Source organism: Euprymna scolopes, chromosome 32, assembly GCF_053919585.1.
Source record: "Euprymna scolopes isolate OS-2025 chromosome 32, ASM5391958v1, whole genome shotgun sequence".
Taxonomy (NCBI): Eukaryota; Metazoa; Mollusca; class Cephalopoda; order Sepiida; family Sepiolidae; genus Euprymna; species Euprymna scolopes.
In genome coordinates this window covers 71,502,924-71,522,765 of record NC_136513.1, presented here as the reverse complement: position 1 = coordinate 71,522,765, position 19,842 = coordinate 71,502,924, and the positions used below count along the sequence as shown (strand labels likewise).

The window sequence follows — 19,842 nt, the reverse complement described above, 5'->3', positions numbered from 1 at the left end:
GAACAGTACATAGGGCCCGAGCAAAGCCGGGCTGAACTTGTAGTATGTATATAAAACAAAGAATCACTCATTTTATTTCATACACGCATCAAACATTTTGAATTTTCACGACAAAATTCATTAAAAGAAAAAACAAAAAACAAAAACAGAAACAGCATCGGTTATATCTCGTTTTTTTTTCAATTAACTCATTCCATGCTATAGACACTATACATTCTTTGGAAGCTAACGGCTATTTTTTCGTTCCAAAGAGAACAAAAGATCCATTTCATATCATAAATACAACAAATATATTTTCAAATATTGTATTTGTATTTTCATTAAATCAATCATCTCGAGGAAGTCTTACAAAGACGAAACGTTGATGAACAGATAAATAATATCCTTTCTCTTTTATTTCTCCATTATGTTGGAATATTATTTTCATAAATTTCACCATGACTGTATTTACATAAAGAAAAATAAAAATTGTAATTTTCTCTTTGATTGAGCACTATCAACGACCCTTGTTGAAATTCAATTATTCCTAATCTTTGAATACCTTTCAACCTGAAATATATATATATATATATATATATATATATATATATATATATATATATATATATATATATATATTCCCAAAATTTATTAATGTTCTATTTTTAATATTAAGCGTCCATTGTCGTATTGTAAGTTTCTGTGTTATTCCCTTGGATATCCTTGAAATTATAATCATACATTTTTATAAGGTTTGAATAATATATCTTTTCCTGCCTCAATAAATATTTGTTCCAAATAAAATTAAAATAGAATTTAGTAATTTAAATTTGCATTATTTTTTAAGTAATTTTAAAGACTTGTAACCATCAACATTTATTTGAAATATTAAAGCTGCTGAATTTTCCTAGAAATTCATGTGCAGAAAATTAATTTTCCAAGTAATTTAAGCGACTTCTCCACTCGGTGGATATTCATGGTATTCTTTATCAATGCTACTAGAAGAATCCTCAGTTTCATCGGCCATATCTTCCGTGTAGTACTCCTGCTGGTTTGACATACTCTCCCCATCGATATAGCCTTCATTACAATGTCCAGTCTCATTATATGAATTCTCGATGAAATGAGCACATCTCATTTGATACAAATCCTCCTTATTATGAATCTCCTTAATGCTCGGGTAGAGCTGTTCTGTATATACATTTTGGTAACTCTCTCCAAGATCAATGATGCCTTGTTCCGTATAGTTGTTTTCACAATGAATTTCATGAGGCATGTATGGAGGATATTTTCTGGTGCTGGCGTAGTCATCAATGTTTACAGAACACTGTCTGAGGTTTTGCACACGAAGACCTCCTGGTCGAACAAACTTTGGGTTGGTAGTAAATTTCTCTACTTGTGGGGTAGATGGTTTACCACTAAAGCTATGGCTGGTAAAATTTTCATTGCCTACACTGTTCTGGCTGTTGGGTAGTTCCTGGATGCTTGGGGAACTTTGCTCTACATTGTAGTTTTCACTTGAGTAAGTGTGCCGATAGGGGAGGTTCTTATAACTTGAAAATTGATTTGTGTTGGGATGTTCATTCACAGTCGGCCGAGTGATAACGAAAGAGTTTTTATGATCCTGGTTGTACATGGATTCTTCTACCTGGTTTAAGAAAAGGAAAAGAAAAAAAAAGGAAATTTACAAAAAATCTCATCTCAGAAATTCTTAACCAAAAGAAAGCAAAGAAAATAGAAAAAAAAAATTTTTTTAGTTTCTTTATATAAAAAGACTTACCTTCGTTTTCGCCTGAAATAATTATCCCTCTTTGTTCATCATGACAAAAAAAAATACATTTCTTTTATTCATAAACATATGTGATTGGCCAAGACAACTTTCATGTTATTATTTCTATCTTCTTTTTAACTTGCCCTATCGTACCATATTTTTTTTATGCATTTATATATGTGGGGCATTTTTTATATATATGGGTGTCTGAAAACTTGCACATCTGGCAGATATATTCAAATAACCTCACAGATAAAAAATTGTGGAGTTAAGATTCGGTAAATGTGAAGCCCATTCTCACATATCATTGAATGGCAATAAAAGAAAGACTATTGAATATTCATGACTAAAACCTGCCGGATTAGTGTGAGGTTCTGCAAAACTTATTAAATCAGAAGATTCATTGGAAGAGAGGCTGAGCTGGTTTTCTTTTGGTCTTGTACAATTAAAATTAGTGTGTGGTGTAACTGAAGTGGATAAATGCCCCCTATCTTGGGTTGAGCATATTGGCGAATGAAATGATAATCTGCCACTAGCGTAAAAAGTAATGCTCTTTGTCTAAACAAATGGAGCTTAGGCGTTTGGACAATGTTTAAAACATTGTAATTTCGCATTCCTATCTCAACAGCAACCAAATAGCAAAACGGTGAGAAGCGCTGACTATCGCCTAGGTGATCAAGTCTCAATCCTGGTTTGAGCCGCATTGATGAGCTGTGATACAGCGAAACAGTACTGTATGTGGATGCATATATATATATATATATATATATATATATATATATATATATATATACAAGCATGCCGCCCGGCATTGTCCAGTCGTAAAATATACTTAATATGATATTTTGATTAATACAGATTTCGTATTTATTATTATATTAGCAGTACCCACTAGCCAGCATTTTCCGGTGGAAGCGTGCTCCCCCACCCCTCGAAAAAAATAAACTATGGTTGTTGTTGTTGTTGTTGCTGCCCAACCCCCAACCTCCTTATGTTATGACCAGCTTTCGGAATACACACCACCAACTCTTCATGGTAAGAACGGCTATCAGAATGGATACCCCCAATCTCCCCTTGTCAAGAACAGGTGAAGAGAGGTGGTGTAGTAAGGATATTGAGCAAGCCCCATCCGTAAAAAAAAATGTTTTTAAATAGCAACGGGGGTAAAAATATTAAAAAATTAGACGCAGTAGGCTGCCCGGGTGGAAAGAGGTGAAAAAAAAAAGTAGTAGGGAGGCAGGCATTCTCCTCGAACATGTAGAGTGAAGGATGAAAAGAAGGAGAAAAAAAAAGCTATCCATTTAACTGTCAAGAGAGAAAGAGAGAGAAAGAGAGAGTCTGAGTGTGTGATTTTTGATGGACTAAATTCATTGTGTTTTCAATAAAGAAAAACAAGGAATACTTTATCGGGCTGTGTTCGTTACAACTCTACTTTCAACCGAGTCGTTGTTTGTTTCGTTCACCACACTCTTTTCTTCTACCTCTTCCTTTACACACGTCCGTTCGTTTCCGTGACTCAAAATCGTCTCACTTCCCGCTTTTCTTTCCTCGTTATTTATGGAATCAGGGTACGAGATTATCCGAGATTCCACGAGACTTTTTTCCACATAAACGCATGCGGGCGTCATATTGATTCTTAGTTTGTGCTCTGCGGGCACAAACGCGTAGCCTCTTTAACGGTAAGCCACTTTCTCCACACGAACAGTTTTAAATATCGACATCCCCCTCCCCCAAGAAAAACAAAAATGTGGCTCATTATGTTTGTGTTGTTACATAGTTTTTAATGTTTTTTACCTGATCCTATCTGCAGTTAAAATAACGGTTGTTCCCTAAGTAACGCGCTGACATTTACCGTTTAGTGTTTACATTTTGTTGGGGGGGGGGCAGCGAGCATAATAAAAAAGAAAAACAATTTTAGCTGTGGTAATTTTGACTGGTGTTCTCTCTCTCTCTCTATCTCTTGCTTTCTCTCTCTCTCTCTCTCTCTCTCTCTCGCTATCCCTCGTTCATAACCGTGCTCAACTCACTAGCTCTCTCTCTGTCTCTCTCTATCTGTCTATCTATCTCTCTATATATATTTGTATATCTTTCTATCAATCTATCTATGTATCGCTCAGTTCAGTACCATGCTCGAATGTAAACAAAACAGATATAAATCTCGCTCTGTCACTGTCTCTGTCTTTGTCTCCCCCCCCTCTCTCTCTCTCTGGAAACCCATTTAAAGAGAAAGGAAGAGATAGGGAGAGAGACAAAGAGAGAAGCATTTACCTCTGAGAGACTAACTAGTCACCTTATTTAATGTTAAACGTTGGCATCGTGTATCTATAGACGCCATATTGGATTAGCTATTTCGCAATCGTTTAATTTTATAGAATTGTAATCCAGGATAAGGTCTGATCTAAGCCAATGAGAATATTAATTTATTTTTGTTTCGGACTATTATTCTCATCTTTATTAGTTGTTGTTTTTGATCTTTTATTGGTTTTGTTTATTCACAACGTTTCGGCCAACTATTCCTCTGGCCTTCGTCAGGTGGTAACCGCGACGGATAGGAACTTCGAATCTCCTAACTGCATTCTCAGTCATCACTGCCATCCGTAGTTGTCGTCTCACCACATTTTGGCCAATTAACCTCTGGCATGCTTGGGTGGGATTGAAATCGCTATCTTCAGACAATGTTCATCTGGAACTGTAGAGATTCAATGTCTCTATCAACTGCGCCACGGGCCCCGAAGGGCGATCAAGGTAGGATTCTTTGATCTTATAAATCCACGTTTATTTATTATCTGATCTTCCATAGTCGGGTCCGTACCGATTAGTATATATATATATTATTCCTTAATTGGAATTCATTTTTGAGATGAGCATTATATATTAATTTATTTTTGTTTCGGACTATTATTCTCATCTTTATTAGTTTCAATCCCACCTAAAGCGTGCCAGAGGTTAATTGGCCAAAATGTGGTGAGACGACAACAACTACGGATGGCAGTGATGACTGAGAATGTAGTTAGGAAATTCGAAGTTCCTATCCATCGCGGTTACCACCTGACGAAGGCCAGAGGAATAGTTGGCCGAAACGTTGTGAATAAACAAAACCAATAAAAGATCAAAAACAACAACTAATAAAGATGAGAATAATAGTCCGAAACAAAAATAAATTAATATATAATGCTCATCTCAAAAATGAATTCCAATTAAGGAATAATATATATATATACCAATGTGAATAGTTGGAATGTTTTAAGGGAGAAGTTATTATTTTTAGAATCGGGGAATTAACGTTTGTGCTATGAATTTATGAATCAGTTATGAAGGGTGTATCCATACCATGTGTATAGTAACCAGTAGTGTTTACTGGGATCGATAGGAGGACTTTAGCAATAGGGGAAAAATCGAGACTTCTTCCTCTATAGGTTAATGCAATAGTGCTGGTGTAGCTCCTTGGATGTAATCTAGGATTTTATTTAAACACACTGGATGTGGTAGAAAAGTGTTTATAAAGTTACATAAAATAGTGGTTAATAGGCTGGATGTAATGAATTTGTATGTGGCATATGTTGTTGCTAACCTACCGTATTTTGGTCCAGACGGGAATTTCTGCAATCAAACTATTGTTTATAGGATAGGATTATATTGGACCTAATATACAGTAATGATTTAAATAGTTAAAAACAAAATGACTCATGCGCCACCACTGAGAATCGAATCCAAAACATTAAGCTCACATTTTTCTTTTCCTTTAATGTTAATGCCTGACGTATGAAAACATGTTTGCTGCAAGATAAAAATTAAAACATGAACCAATAACTACTACGTAATGTATGCGTATTCGTAATGCCACAATTCAACCTTCACCTAACAAATTTCATTTTTAAAATTTTCACACTTTTGTACTGATTTTCTCTGGCTATAACCCAAATATAAAATTTTGTATGGGTTCGAATACCCTATATATGAAGTTTCATGTCTGCAGATCAATTTGATCTGGTGAATTTCACAAAACTATCCTATATTGACCCTGGCCCAACAGCTAAGCTCTTTCTTTCGACAGATGTTTCTGATGCAGCTGTTAGCGCTGTCTTCAATCAGGTAATAAAAGGTCAAACACAACCTTTGTTTTTCTTACTACACCTCAACAAAAATACAGCGTTTTCAGATGAGAACAATTTGCTATGTTGGAAGGGAGATAATTCACTATTTTCACTGATCACAAACCATTGATTGTTTCTTTTACATCATTTATTTCTGGGAAATATACACCCAGAGAATTACAACAGATGGACTTTATGACACAATATTCTGGCGACATTTAGTACTTACCAGGCAAAACAAATTTTGTGGCAGACACCCTTTTATGCTTTTGTCATCTCAACAGTCTTGAAAAGTTTCTAGACTTTTTTTTCAACATTTTCACAACTTCACACATCCTGGCAAGCGTGCAACAGTCAAACTCATTGTAGCTCGTTTTTTTTTTTTTTTTTGGCCTAACATGAACATCAACATACGTCGATGGACTCAGGCATGTATTTCCTGCCAAACAACAAAAGTTCATTGTCATAATAAGTCTTCCCCAGGCAACTTCCCGGTACCTGATGCTCGTTTCTTCACATGCCACCTTCCACTGCTCATTGCTACATCCTCACAATGATTGTTTTACTTGTTAGCCAGTAGCAGCTTCTTTACAGGAAATCTCTACAGAAGTCAAAGCACAGAACATTCATGGAGAACTGGATCTCTAATTTTGGTGTACCCACCATGGTTATCACTGATAGAGGTTCACAATTTACATTGCACACTTTCCGAGATCTTTGCCAGTTCTTCGGAATTTCTCACATAGCGACTACCGGCTATTACCCCATCACTAATGGGATGGTGGAACCCTTGCGTCATCGACTCCAAACTGCCCTATCTGAACAGCGTGAACTGCATCACTTGACTGAACATTTGCCAATCGTTCTTCTCAGACTTCAATCCATTATTAAAGAAGACTTGAACTTTATTCCAGCAGAGATGGTTTTTGGAACCACTCTTTACCTTCCATGTGAGTTTTTTGCAGTCGATCGATCCATACCAACAACAACGTCTGGTTATGTAGATTATTTGAAACTTGCTAAGTCTGTACACTCTACTGGATTCTGTAACTTCCAAGCCGTACTGCTCACCTAACATTCAAACGTGTAAGTATGTCTTCGTCCGTATCGATTACAATATGCAAATCTCTACAGCCACTTTATTATGGACCTTACCTTGTGTTGGAAGACTCTGACAGATATTTTGTCATCGATCATAATGGTAAAAATGACTTGATTGCAATAGATCGCATTAAACCTGCTTTCTTGGGAATCTCATTTGATATAACTCTTCCTTCTACCAGCTTTCCAAATTTGGAACCCATCATCATACCCAATCCTGATCAAATCACTCTTCAGCCTCAGACATAACTCATGAGATATACATCCACCGTGTCAGGGTTTAGTTTAGTTTCGCAATCTTCATAGTGCTACTAATGCCGCCACCCATATGTACACCCACGTGCTGCAATTTTCTTGCACCACCCACCATATTTTTTCTTCTTCTTTTCAACCAATAGCACTAAAAAAAAAAAGATATGATACACTGCCATGTGCACGAGTCATGTTCTTTCATGCACAACACATCGTCTCTACATCGAGTTTTTGACTGCAAATCAATGTTTAAAAGAAAGTCAAGCTCAACAACAACTTACAGCATATCAACTCTTTCCAGCAACAAACCGGACAAACAAACTCACAAGAACATTCGTGAAGCACTGTAAACTCCTGGCATGCAAAATAACCTCAACGACAGACGTTCCCCCAGCAATATGAGTTAAGCTGCAAAATGCACACTACAAAACTCAATCTTGGGCGTTCAATGATCCAACCGACTCACTGGTTACATCTCTGTAGTAAAGACGGGAGGGTTTTGTTGTTGGTTGATATCCGAATCTATTAATAGAGAATTTATAGGGAACAAGATATGGAGTCTGCTGCTGCATTTCATCGATCTCATATATGTTGAAATTTCACTGGTAAAATCTAAATGATGAGTTTTTCAAGAAAATTTGTCCAGTTTAGAACGGGATTTGAACTTAAGTGGACGGGTGATCAGTATAGATTATAAATTAACTGCGCTCAAGTGAATGCTGAAAGTGTTCCATTATGCGATACACAGGAGTTCATTGTTAAATGTGCTGTAAAGTTGTTCTGCTGCTTTCTCTTGTCTCAAAAAATATGCAAGAGGTTGTAGTTGTTATTGGTGATGATGTTGCAACATCGCACCTACAGCTGTGCCTTATTTACATTCAAATAAACGTTATTTAATGTCGCTACACGATCATAGCAATGAATGAAAACTGGACATTGGACGCAGGATGTGAAGTAAAAATTTATTTGCAAGTTTTTTTCCTTTAAACGCTTTCAGATGATTATCATTCAACAAAATCTGCTTGTTTTGTTTTTCTTTCTCTCTCTCTCTCTCATATATATATATATATATATATATATATATATATATATATATATATATATATATATATATATATATATATATATATATATAACGCTTTAAATAAGGTCGGGAAGATGCTAGGGGCCTCTTTCATCAACAAGCTCATCAGGAGTCAATCGTTGTAAGTGTAAAACAAATGTCACGCAAACGCGAAGACTTAAGTGGGGGATTACTTATAAAATTATAATGAATGGATAGAATAAAAAAATTATATATATATATATATATATATATATTTATATGCATGTATATAAAATTAAATGAAGGGCGAATGGGATTACGAGTAAAAAAAAAATACGAGTAAATTATACGTTGTAGAATATATACAATTGTATAAAATATATGTACAAAATGGGATATGTGGGGAAATTAAAATTTAAAATATATCCCCAAATAAGTCCAAAGATTTTATGAATTCCTTCTGTCGACAGAGAGAGGGCCTCAGTGAAAGGATAGAGACTCCAGAATCTTCAGGTGATTCGATGAGTCAGCCCGGTTTAAAATCCTAAACCAGTCCATTTTATATGCATTGGCACACGCTGGATTTTCAGCAAGGTGCTGACCAATAGAAGAATTCCAAGGTGAATTCGTAAAATCTTTGGACTTATTTGGGGATATATTTTAAATTTTAACTTCCCCACATATCCCATTTTGTACATATATTTTATACAATTGCATATATTCTACAATGTATAATTTATTCGTAATTTTTTTTACTCGTAAACCCATTCGCCCTTCATTTAATTATATATATATATATATATGAAAAAAAATATATATATGTATATAAAATATATATATGAAAAATATATATATATATATATAAAATATATATATGAAAAAAAAAATATATATATAATATATTTTTTTTCATTTCATCCATTCGTTATAATTTTATAAGTAATCCCCCCTTAAGTCTTCGCTCTTGCGTGACATTTGTTTTACACTTGATAGAAATTCATCGATTGACTCCTGATGAGCTTGTTGATGAAAGGGGCCCCTAGAGTTTCCCGACCTTATTTAAAGCGCTTTATAAGTTTTGTACAGTAAAACATTATATATATATATATATATATATATATATATATATATATATATATATAGAGAGAGAGAGAGAGAGAGAGAGAGAGAGAGAAGCTTACATGGTTGCGACACTAGACATGTTAATGCTTTGAACAGGTGGTACCAAAAGTCCTCGTCAGGCGACTTAATAAAGTTTGTCTTCTACTGAAGAAGTCCGATTCTTAAATCTCTCTCATATATATATATATATATATATATATATATATATATATATATATATATATATATATATATATATATATATATATATAATTATTCCAGATTAAGAATATTCAAAGATAAAAACCATTGAATTTAACGAGTTTTGTATAATAGTGCTCAATAATAAATAGAGTAAGATATACGTTTATTTACATTCAAATAAACATTATTCAATGTCGCTATACGATCACAGAATCTTTCGGTCAGGTAGTTATAAATAACTAATGACTTCGACAGGCGACGCAAGACCCTTCTTATAAAAAGTCAAATCGTCTAATGAAGACAGAAAAAACCCCAATTGCACAAACATTGTAATTTAAAAAATCATGTTTGAAAAACTAATGAACAGAGAAAAAAGAGAATAAAAAAGGGGGAAAACAGGTATATGGGGTTATATAAACACCCACGTGAAAAATGAAAGACTGTGCTAGAACATCGGGTTCCTTTATAATGCTAAGAATAGAAAACACACACACACACACACACACACACACACACACACACACACACACAAAAAAACAACAAAAAACAAAAACAAAAAACAAAACAAACAAAAAAAAAAAAACGAGAGGTTAACTCATCAATTCAAGCTATTAGCTCTTTGAGACGTAACATTATTAAGAAAAAAGAGGTTGGAGAGGTGTTTGTACTGTCTGCCTATTTAACGTTCAATTTGCCAGATTTAATTTTTATTTATTTATCATTTAAGAAAATAAATTAAAGCGCTCGATTACTTCAACAGAATATTTGTAATTGTAAGTCAGTTAGTTTTAAATTCATATAAAATAAATATAAATTAATATTAATATACAATTAATGTAAAATTAATGTAAAATTAATGTAAATTAATATTAATATGAAATTAATGTAAAATTAATATAAATTAATATTAATATAAAATTAATGTAAAATTAATGTAAAACTAATGTAAAATTAATATTAATGTAAAATTGATCTAAAAGTAATCTCTACTATTATATAAAAAGAAACTTTATGTATGTTTGGGTGTGTATGTGTGTGATCGTTCCATATAGACTCGAAAACGGCTGAACCGATATTCATGAAATTTCACATGAAGGTATATTATGTACCTGGCAGTGTTTTTAGATAGTTTTGAAACGGAATGTCTTCAATAAGTATCGATAATCAGTAATCGAAATAATCTAATGTAAGAAGGGACAGCCGATTTTGACCAAAGTTAACACCTTACACAGCCTAACATCACAAGTGCATTTGAGAAGTTTTATTACCATACAAGCCGACATATAAAATTAATAGCAGATTCTTTGATATGACAGAGGCGCGTTCGAAATGAATGTTTCTGTTTAAAGCACAATTGCACCATGACACTTGATTTTAATTGAAGCCATTATATATAAAAATAATTTTGTAAAATCAACAGTAGATTCTCTACAAGGTAGACTACAATATATTGTAGACTAAGTCGCTGCAGATATGCATGAGAAGCTTTCTCTCGGTGGACCCCGATGGGTTCTCAACTAGGGCAGACAATCAATGTGATTAAAAAATAGGCGATTTCACTGATTTCCGTGACAATAAATATATGGGAGTGTGAAACATTCGTTGATTATCATTCAATCCCGGGCAACATCGTGTCTCTCGGCTAGTTTATATCAATTTTGATTTAAAATCATGAACAATGTTAACCATATGAGTAATCAATATATCTATAAAAGTGAAAGTGTCTGTCTGTCGGTCTGACTGCGTACATTTCTCTACACAATAACTCCGTCAACGTTCAGTCTACAGACTCGAAATTTGATATACAGGGTAGTGAGATTTGGGAAAATCTTTGGAATCAGTTTTCGGCCAGAAATTTAGCTGTTAAGGGGTCAAAGTTAAACGATTTGACCTTTGATAATTCTACCAAACTCCTCTGCTAATTTTGGGTCGAAACACTTAAAATTTTAGATATAGGTTTCTTGGACATGGATCTAACATAACTTGATTTGAGCCCAAAACAATAAATGTTTAGGGGTCATAATAGGGCTCAAAGTTTTTTAAAATTTGACCTCTGCGGTCTCAACCAAATTACTAAAGACAATTTCTGGTCTAAACATTTGAAATTTTACATAAAGGGTATTCAGAGATAGTGCAAGCTTTTTAATTGGTTTGGGTCGAAAATTTGAGCTACAAATCTATGTATGTATGTTTGCATGTCTGCCTAAAAATTTCGACAGAGGCGACGGATTTTCACAAGATCAGTATCGTTTTGAAGCTCGACCATTCAGACGACAAATACCGAAAAATTGGCTAAAAACATGAATTTATTCACCCTCAACTGGGCACTTTTCTACAGGGAGGGATCGTTTTTTTTTTCGCCAATATTTTCGAAAGTCATCCCTTCTTTTCGATTGTCTAGCCTTAATTTAAACCTACGTCACTTCCGGTTTGGCGGTGGTCGTAACAGTAAAGACGTCACATTTTTTCACATTCTTTTCCTCCTTCACGGTACGGGTTCGAGCCTGCCTTCCTATTACCACTTTTTTTTTGCTCAACACACACCTCCAAACACCCGGGCAACGTCGGCACCCATGCTAGTTATTGTTAAGTTTGCAGGTTGAAACAAGTAACGTAGGAAGCAATACAAATGACGACTCAACAAACAAAGGTAGATCAAATAAGAAGTGTATTAGGAAAAGGTATATTTACAGGATATTTACATAATGGTGTCAAATAAGAGAGTCTTTGCTGGAGAAACATATCTGCTCTCGACGGTCTTCGGTGGCTTCTGGTGAATACACGCCCAGACTAACTGAGTCTTCCTATTTATGTGTAATTACTATCCACATATGCAAATGAATGTGTGCCACCACAACAGTTATGTATAATAATGAAAACATACTTGTGAGCCAAGGAAACAGAAGGTTTATAATATATCAACATAATAACAATTTGCTAAAACAGGATTAGTAAATAAATAAGAAATAACAAATAAGTAAATAAACAAATAAGAAATAATGTTAATAAAGTATATATGTTACATGAAAAAGGCTGTCCCCTTTTCATGTAAGTAAAGAAAAGAGAATTAGTTAAATGAAAATGATATAAGATAAAACGAGAATCGAACCCTGTAGATACGTTTTAAGGAACAATAAGTTTTAAATGGAATGTCCAGTTAAATTGTCAATTCTTTTAACATATTTTATAAATAAAATTTGGGTGGAAAATCTATTCACATTCTTAGAAAGAACGCATAATAAAAATATCGGTTAGAGAATTAACAAGTAGGTTAAATTCCTTCGTAAGACAAAGAGAATGGGAAATTTCCTGGTCGTCAGAAATGGTTTAAAAACGTGCAAATCGCGTATATATATATATATACATATATATACATATATATACATATATATATACATATATATATACATATACATATATACATATATATACATATATATACATATATATACATATACATATATATACATATATATACATATATATACACATATATATACATATACATATATATACATATATATACATATATATATACATATATATATATACATATATATATATATATATATAATTTTCTATGTGTGTGTGTGCGTGTATTTCTAGATTAAAACAAATTAATGTCACTATATTAATATTACATTGAGTTAATATATAAAAGTAGGAGAAAAACACCCACGCACACATGCATATATATACTAGTTGTATGCATGGTGTTGCCCGGTCGTACAATACGTTTAAAAACGATATTTTAATTTATGCAGATTTCGTATATATTATTATAGAATAAATTCTCTATTGAATATCATATATCTTGTAATAATTTGCCAGGTGGACTAATTCGCAAAATAAATAAATAAATAAATAAATAATAATGATAATTTCGTTCATCAAATTCCGTCTGTGTTTGCTTACAATATCTCGTCAGCTGATATTTGGGCTTGACGATGAATGCCCTGGAAAAGTCACTTCTGATTAATGTTTATTTTAAAATATGCAAACAAAGAAATGATTTGCGGGGATCTTAAATAGGACCTCTTCTTTTATCGTAAATTGAACACATTAATAAGAAAAAATTAAAATAAAATGATGAGGTACATCCGGGTCTGAACAGGGGATCATTCGATCTGTAGTCGAATGCTTTACCACTCAGCTATAATTCCAGTTTACAATAAATCTGTTTTTTTTTTTTTAAATTTTTTTTTTAAAGAAGGTTGAGATTTTATTATTCCCCTTGGCCGGTGTAAGTAAAATATCCCCATGTAAAAATTCTTTTTTTTTTTTTTTTATCTAAAATGTAGATGGAACTATTTTTTAAGATTGGATTTTTTCGAGTTTCGAAAACGATTTGCTGAGATTTTAATAAATTGTAAAAATTCTTGTTTATTTTATTTTGTTTTATTTTTATAAGAGAGAAAAGACTATTTTTAAGATTGGATGTTTTTTTCGATTTTCAGCACTTATCGGATAAGTTTCTGTAAAAAACATATTTCAGAACACTGCCAGACATATAAATTACCTTTGTGTGAAACTTTTAAAAGATAGACTCAGCCGTTTTATAACCTATGAGGAACTCTCTCTCTCACACACACACACACACACACACACACACACACACACACACACACACACACACACACACACACACACACACACACACAAAGTGACATTTATATAAGAGTTGATGAATTTAGGAAAACTCGTCTCCGGAAAACTCGTACCCGGAAAACTCGACCCCGGAAAACTCGTCCCCTTTTTCTAGGTAGGAAAACTGGTCCCTTATTGAATAAATTTCGATTGAAAACACATTTTATGACCGTTCTTGAATGGGATATTGTTTTTTAAAGAGAATACACATCACATAATATTTAAAAAAAATATTTTTATTTGTTTACTGTTGTTAAAAAAATTTAAATTAATTTTTCTAAGTTTTCGTTTTCTACCTAGCTTTGAAAGTTTTTGGTCTTTCAACTTATTTTAAAGAGTTTATTTAGTTAAAAAAAAGAAGTAATGTCGAGTGTTACTTTTGAACAAAAAATGTCTGACATAAGAGGATTACGTCTTAGGAGTCTAGATAATTGCTCAAAAATAGAAATTTAAAGAAAATACTGAGGTAGATATAGTTTTTAAACGAGCCCCCCCCTCCAAAAGAGAATAAATTTGTATATTTTTAGGTAAATGCACATCCCATAATATTTAAAAAAAATATTTTTACATGTTTACTGTAAATGGAAAATGCTGCAAAATCAGAAAATGCTGCAAAATCAGAATCTGTAATTGTATTAGAATCGGAAAAATATTGGAATCGTCCCATCACTATATATATATATATATATATATATATATATATATATATATACATTATATATATATATATATATATATATATATATATGTATATATATATATATATATATATATATATATATATATATATATAATCGAGCCAGAGATGTCTCGTGTCGCGGGGTTCGAATCGTTCGGCTGGTGTTAATCGTGACACCCTGCACTGAAGAATCCCGAAAGGATGAAACACTAGTGTCTGTAGGTATTTAATTATTATAGTAGAAAAAATAATTATGACAGCCCCTTTAAGAAATTCGTTTCTTATCGTTGAGCACTTTCAGTTGAATTAAAGTCGGTCAATTTAGCTCTTATGCATAGATCATCGTATAACGATTAGATCACTCTCTGACTGACGTAATGAACATTTAAATTAAAATTGTTTAAAATTCAACGCTATTTCACGCGGTTAATGGTAGCCGAATGGATACGGTCTCCGCTAATCGAGCCAGAGATGTCTCGTGTCGCGGGGTTCGAATCGTTCGGCTGGTGTTAATCGTGACACCCTGCACTGAGAATCCCGAAAGGATGAAACACTAGTGTCTGTAGGTATTTAATTATTAATTATTATAGTAGAAAAAATAATTATATATATATATATATATATATATAGTCATTTAAAAAAATAGTGCAAGCATACAAACCTCATTTTCTTTGTTTGGTGAGAAACAATAGAGAAAAATAGAGGAGACAACAGCCAGAACAAATTCAAAAAGCACCAATAAAATTATTGTTTCAACATCCTGAAATAAAAGAAAATATGGCATATCATTATTATGTGTGTGCGCGCGCACACACACACACACATATATATATATATATATATATATATATATATATATATATAATTAAAAGAATTAAAAAAACTACCTGGCGAATATACCTGTGAACCAAGTGCAAGTTAAATACAAAAAAAAAAATAATAAAATAAACAAACAAAAAAAAAATTGCGATCAAAAGAACCGGTAGAAACTTAAAACTATTTTTCGGTTAGAGTAACTGAAATAGTGGGTGACTGTCTGGTATACGGTAGAATGCCCCATCCCCAGCAATAACAAAATGATAAGAAAATTAAAACAAAGAAGTGGACTGGTGATTCTATCTGTCTGTCTGTCCCTATTTACTATGCCTCCCCACAGGACAGAGTTAGACACCAGGGTCGTTTTTTAACGTGGAGAAAAGGTACAGAAATAAAAAATTGTCTCAGTCGTGAAGGATTTCTCCTCCACCGAAAGAAAACAAGAAATGGAAGTGCAGCATCTGAAGAACAGATACTACACTTTGATCTTGTTTATATATTAAAGATTTTTGAACAACAAAATTAGGCACAAGGCCCTACAAGAAATTGGGGAGGGGAAGGGTTCAGGGTCTTTGTGACTAAAGTGATTAAAAAGTAATAAATGTAGACTTTGGAGTCTTACTCTTGACTGGCAACATTTACCAAAATACCTCATTCACTCTATGGATCTTAAACTAACTAATAAATCCCCAGCGTTTAAGAATCAAAACCATATTTATAATTAATAAACAGTTGTCTGTGTGTTTGTGTATGCATTTTTTTTTTTTTTTTTTAAATATTAATTTTGTGTGTGTGTGTGTGCATGTGTGAAAAAATAAAGTTCAATTTCATTGGTAAATAAAAAAAGTTTTTGAATTAAGAAAAGGATTGCTCGTGGAGAGGGGAAAACTAATTAAAAGTGTTCATATGAAAAACAAAAAATAAATCCTACTGGGTTGTTAGTGAGACCCCCCTGTATTAATCTAGGTGACTACACTTTGATCTTGACAAAAAGACCAAGTAAAAACATGGCAAAAACTGTTTCATTTCGAAACATAAGATATTTACTACTTATCCAAATGGAAAATGCTGCAAAATCATAAATAATTTATTTCCCAATGCAATACATCCGATCCCATGAATCGAAATCGAAACTGATATCTTATGATCTTCAGCCTGAGTAGTTTCTATCTACTGATTTATTTGGACTTTCTTATAAACTAGCATGGGTGCCCGGCGTTGCCCAGGTGTTTGGAGGTGTGTGTTGAGCAAAAAAAAAAAAAAAAAAAATGGTAGTAGGAAGGCAGGCTCGAACCCGTACTGTGAAGGAGGAAAAGAACGGGGGAAAAAACGTGACGTCTTTGCTGTTACGACCACCGCCAAACCGGAAGTGAGTTATGTTTAAATTAAGGCACAATCGAAAAGAGGGGATTACTTTCGAAAAAAAAAAGCGACTCCCTCCCTGTAGAAAAGTGCCCAGTTGAAGGTTAAGAAATTCATGTTTTTAGCAAATTTTTCGGTATTTGTCGTCTGAAAGGTCGAGCTTCAAAACGATATTGATCTTGTGAAAATCCGTGGCCTCTGTCGAAACTTTTAGGCAGACATGCAAACATACATACATACATACATTTATATATTGGTAGCTCAAATTTTCGACCCAAACCGATTAAAAAGCTTGCCCTATCTCTGAATACACTTTATGTAAAATTTCAAATGTTTAGACCAGAAATTGTCTGAGTAATTTGGTTGAGACTGCAGCGGTCAATTTATTTTTAAACTTTGAGCCCTATTATGACCCCTAAACATTTATTGTTTTGGGCTCAAATTAAGTTATTAAGTTAGATCCGTGTCCAAGGATCCTATATCTAAAATTTCAATTGTTTATACCCAAAATTGGCAGAGGAGTTTGGTAGAGTTCTCAAATGTCTAATTGTTGAACTTTGACATCTTAACAGCCAAATTTCTGGCCGAAAACGGATTCCAAAGATCTCACTACCCTGTATAGCAAATTTCGAGCCTGTAGACTGAAAATTGACAGAATTATTGCGTAGGGAAATGTACACAGACACACATACACACAGACAGCCACATTCACTTTTATAGATATATAGATAGATAAAGCTTAAAACATTGTCTTAATAAAATAATTATAGTTTATAGTGTGACGCCATAGATTAATGATTTACGTCATGTTTCAAAACATGAATTCAAACATATGCAATAAACAAACAAAAAATAAATGAAAGATAAACATTTTCAAAAGCGTTGAAAATTATTTTAACAGTCCAAAACAATTTATTTTGCTTTAACTAAAAACATCATTAAATCAATTTAATATTTATCATACACTAGAATTTGGAACCGTAGGGCACATAATTCTATTATATTGACATACGGTAGTAAACAAAACAAAATAATGAGTTCAGAAAGCATATATTCACAAAATAGATAATTTATATGACGTTTCTGAATTTTTGAGATAAGGATTGGTTATTTGTATTCATCGGACTACTGTTCTCATCTTGAGTGTGATTTTCATAACGTTTCGGTCGATGTAACTTCCGACTTTCTTCAGTTGTATCTTGTCGAACTTGGGAATTTCACTGGACAGTACCTAAACTTAAACTCCCACCATCCATATAATGTAAAGAAAAGAATCGTCCATTGCCTACAACACCGAGCAAAAGCAATATGTAGTAACAGCAGTGCATATCAAGAGGAGATGGACAGTTTAAGAGAAACCCTCCACCGAAACAAGTATTCAGAGAGCATGACATCAGCTCCAAGAAATCTGGACCAGACACGAAAGGACACGACTCAGAAACCCACCACAGTTTGTAGAACATAGATGAAGGGCTTGTCTGAAAAACTTCGACAAATATGTAATCCATATGGCATCAGGACAGTATTCAGGAGTGATTCACTTTCTGGAAACAGCTTGTGAGAGTCAAGCCCCGTACAGAAAAAATCATGACTAAGAACTGTGGATATGAAATCCCATGTAAATGTGGAAAACTATACAGAGGTGAAACGTGTTGTCCACTGAAAGAACGGTTACGAAAGTACGAAAGGCCGTAATATGTGGAGAGGCTGAAAAGTCAGGTATAGCTGACCATATCTGGAAGGGAAAGGGAAACCATCTACCATTATGGGATGAAGTAAAAACTACTGACAGAGAGGAACGGTGGAGAGTAAGACGACTGAAAGAAGCAGCACATATGCTGGGGAATAACCAACTGCTAAGTAGACCTAGTATAGAACTCAATACCATATGGAAACCAGTAATTATAAACAATAGATAATATATACAAGTAATTGGTAAAAACGTTAATATATATATATATAGATAGATAGATAGAGAGATTGATAGATGTTAATACATAAGGATAATTAGTAATAAATAATATTTACAATTAGAAATAAAAATAAGTTTAAAGCTCCGAAAATTCGTACTAGAATTGTCTGCAATGACCCGTGGCGCAGTGGTTAGAGTACTTGGACAATCAATTGTAAAAAGTGATATTCTTTTAATGGTTCAATTCTCAGTGTGGGCGATACAATTGCGAACTACTTAGGACTTCTATTCAGTCATGGCTGACGGAACAAGAACATGCTACCTCCGTAAAGTAAATAAAGGGTTCCGCTCGAAATTCCATCCAAATATTTTTTGAGTTCTTGTAAAATCAAGGGGAATTCATTAGTTGGGGCATTGAAGAAGTCTGAATCGATTAATTAAGAGCCGTGTATTACAGGGATCAGAAAATCCTAATAAAAACTTATCTGCTCAATCAAATAAATCATAATTTATTGGAAGTTGTTTATAAGAGTCAATGTTCTTTGTTTATCATATTAGAAAAGAAGTTCAATGAGAAAGGTTAGGAATATTTCAATTAATGAATTGTTTTAAATGAGTAGAGGATAATGAGTTGTGTGTGTCTGTCTGTTCGCTAATGATTGTGTGTGTATGAGTGGAGAGAAATGTTGCAGAGATGAGCACTCAGTGACACCGATCTGTGGTCTTGGGTCAACTTGGCTTCACTGGTTTACTGAAGAAAATTCTGACATTTTAAAAGATTTAGGTGGCTCCCAGAAAGACCATTTCGAATAAATTCAGAAAGTTCTCTGATTGGTCCAAAATATTATTATTTGTTTTTATGCAGGATAATGTATGCGC

The 19,842-nt window shown here is 33.3% G+C and overlaps 1 protein-coding gene across 1 annotated transcript in view; it reads right to left on the bottom strand.

Annotated features, from left to right (window-relative positions):
- Positions 1-625: 625 nt before the first annotated feature.
- LOC145256117 (uncharacterized) overlaps positions 626-19,842 on the bottom strand; it is a 93,800-nt gene continuing 74,583 nt past the window's right edge. Inside the window, exons 5-6 of the mRNA XM_080114703.1 lie at positions 15,535-15,633; positions 626-1,627 (exon numbers count right to left, since the gene is read on the bottom strand). Coding sequence (XP_079970829.1) covers positions 926-1,627; positions 15,535-15,633 — 801 coding nt within the window. The 3' untranslated portion in view covers positions 626-925. The remainder of the gene's footprint in view (positions 1,628-15,534; positions 15,634-19,842) is intronic.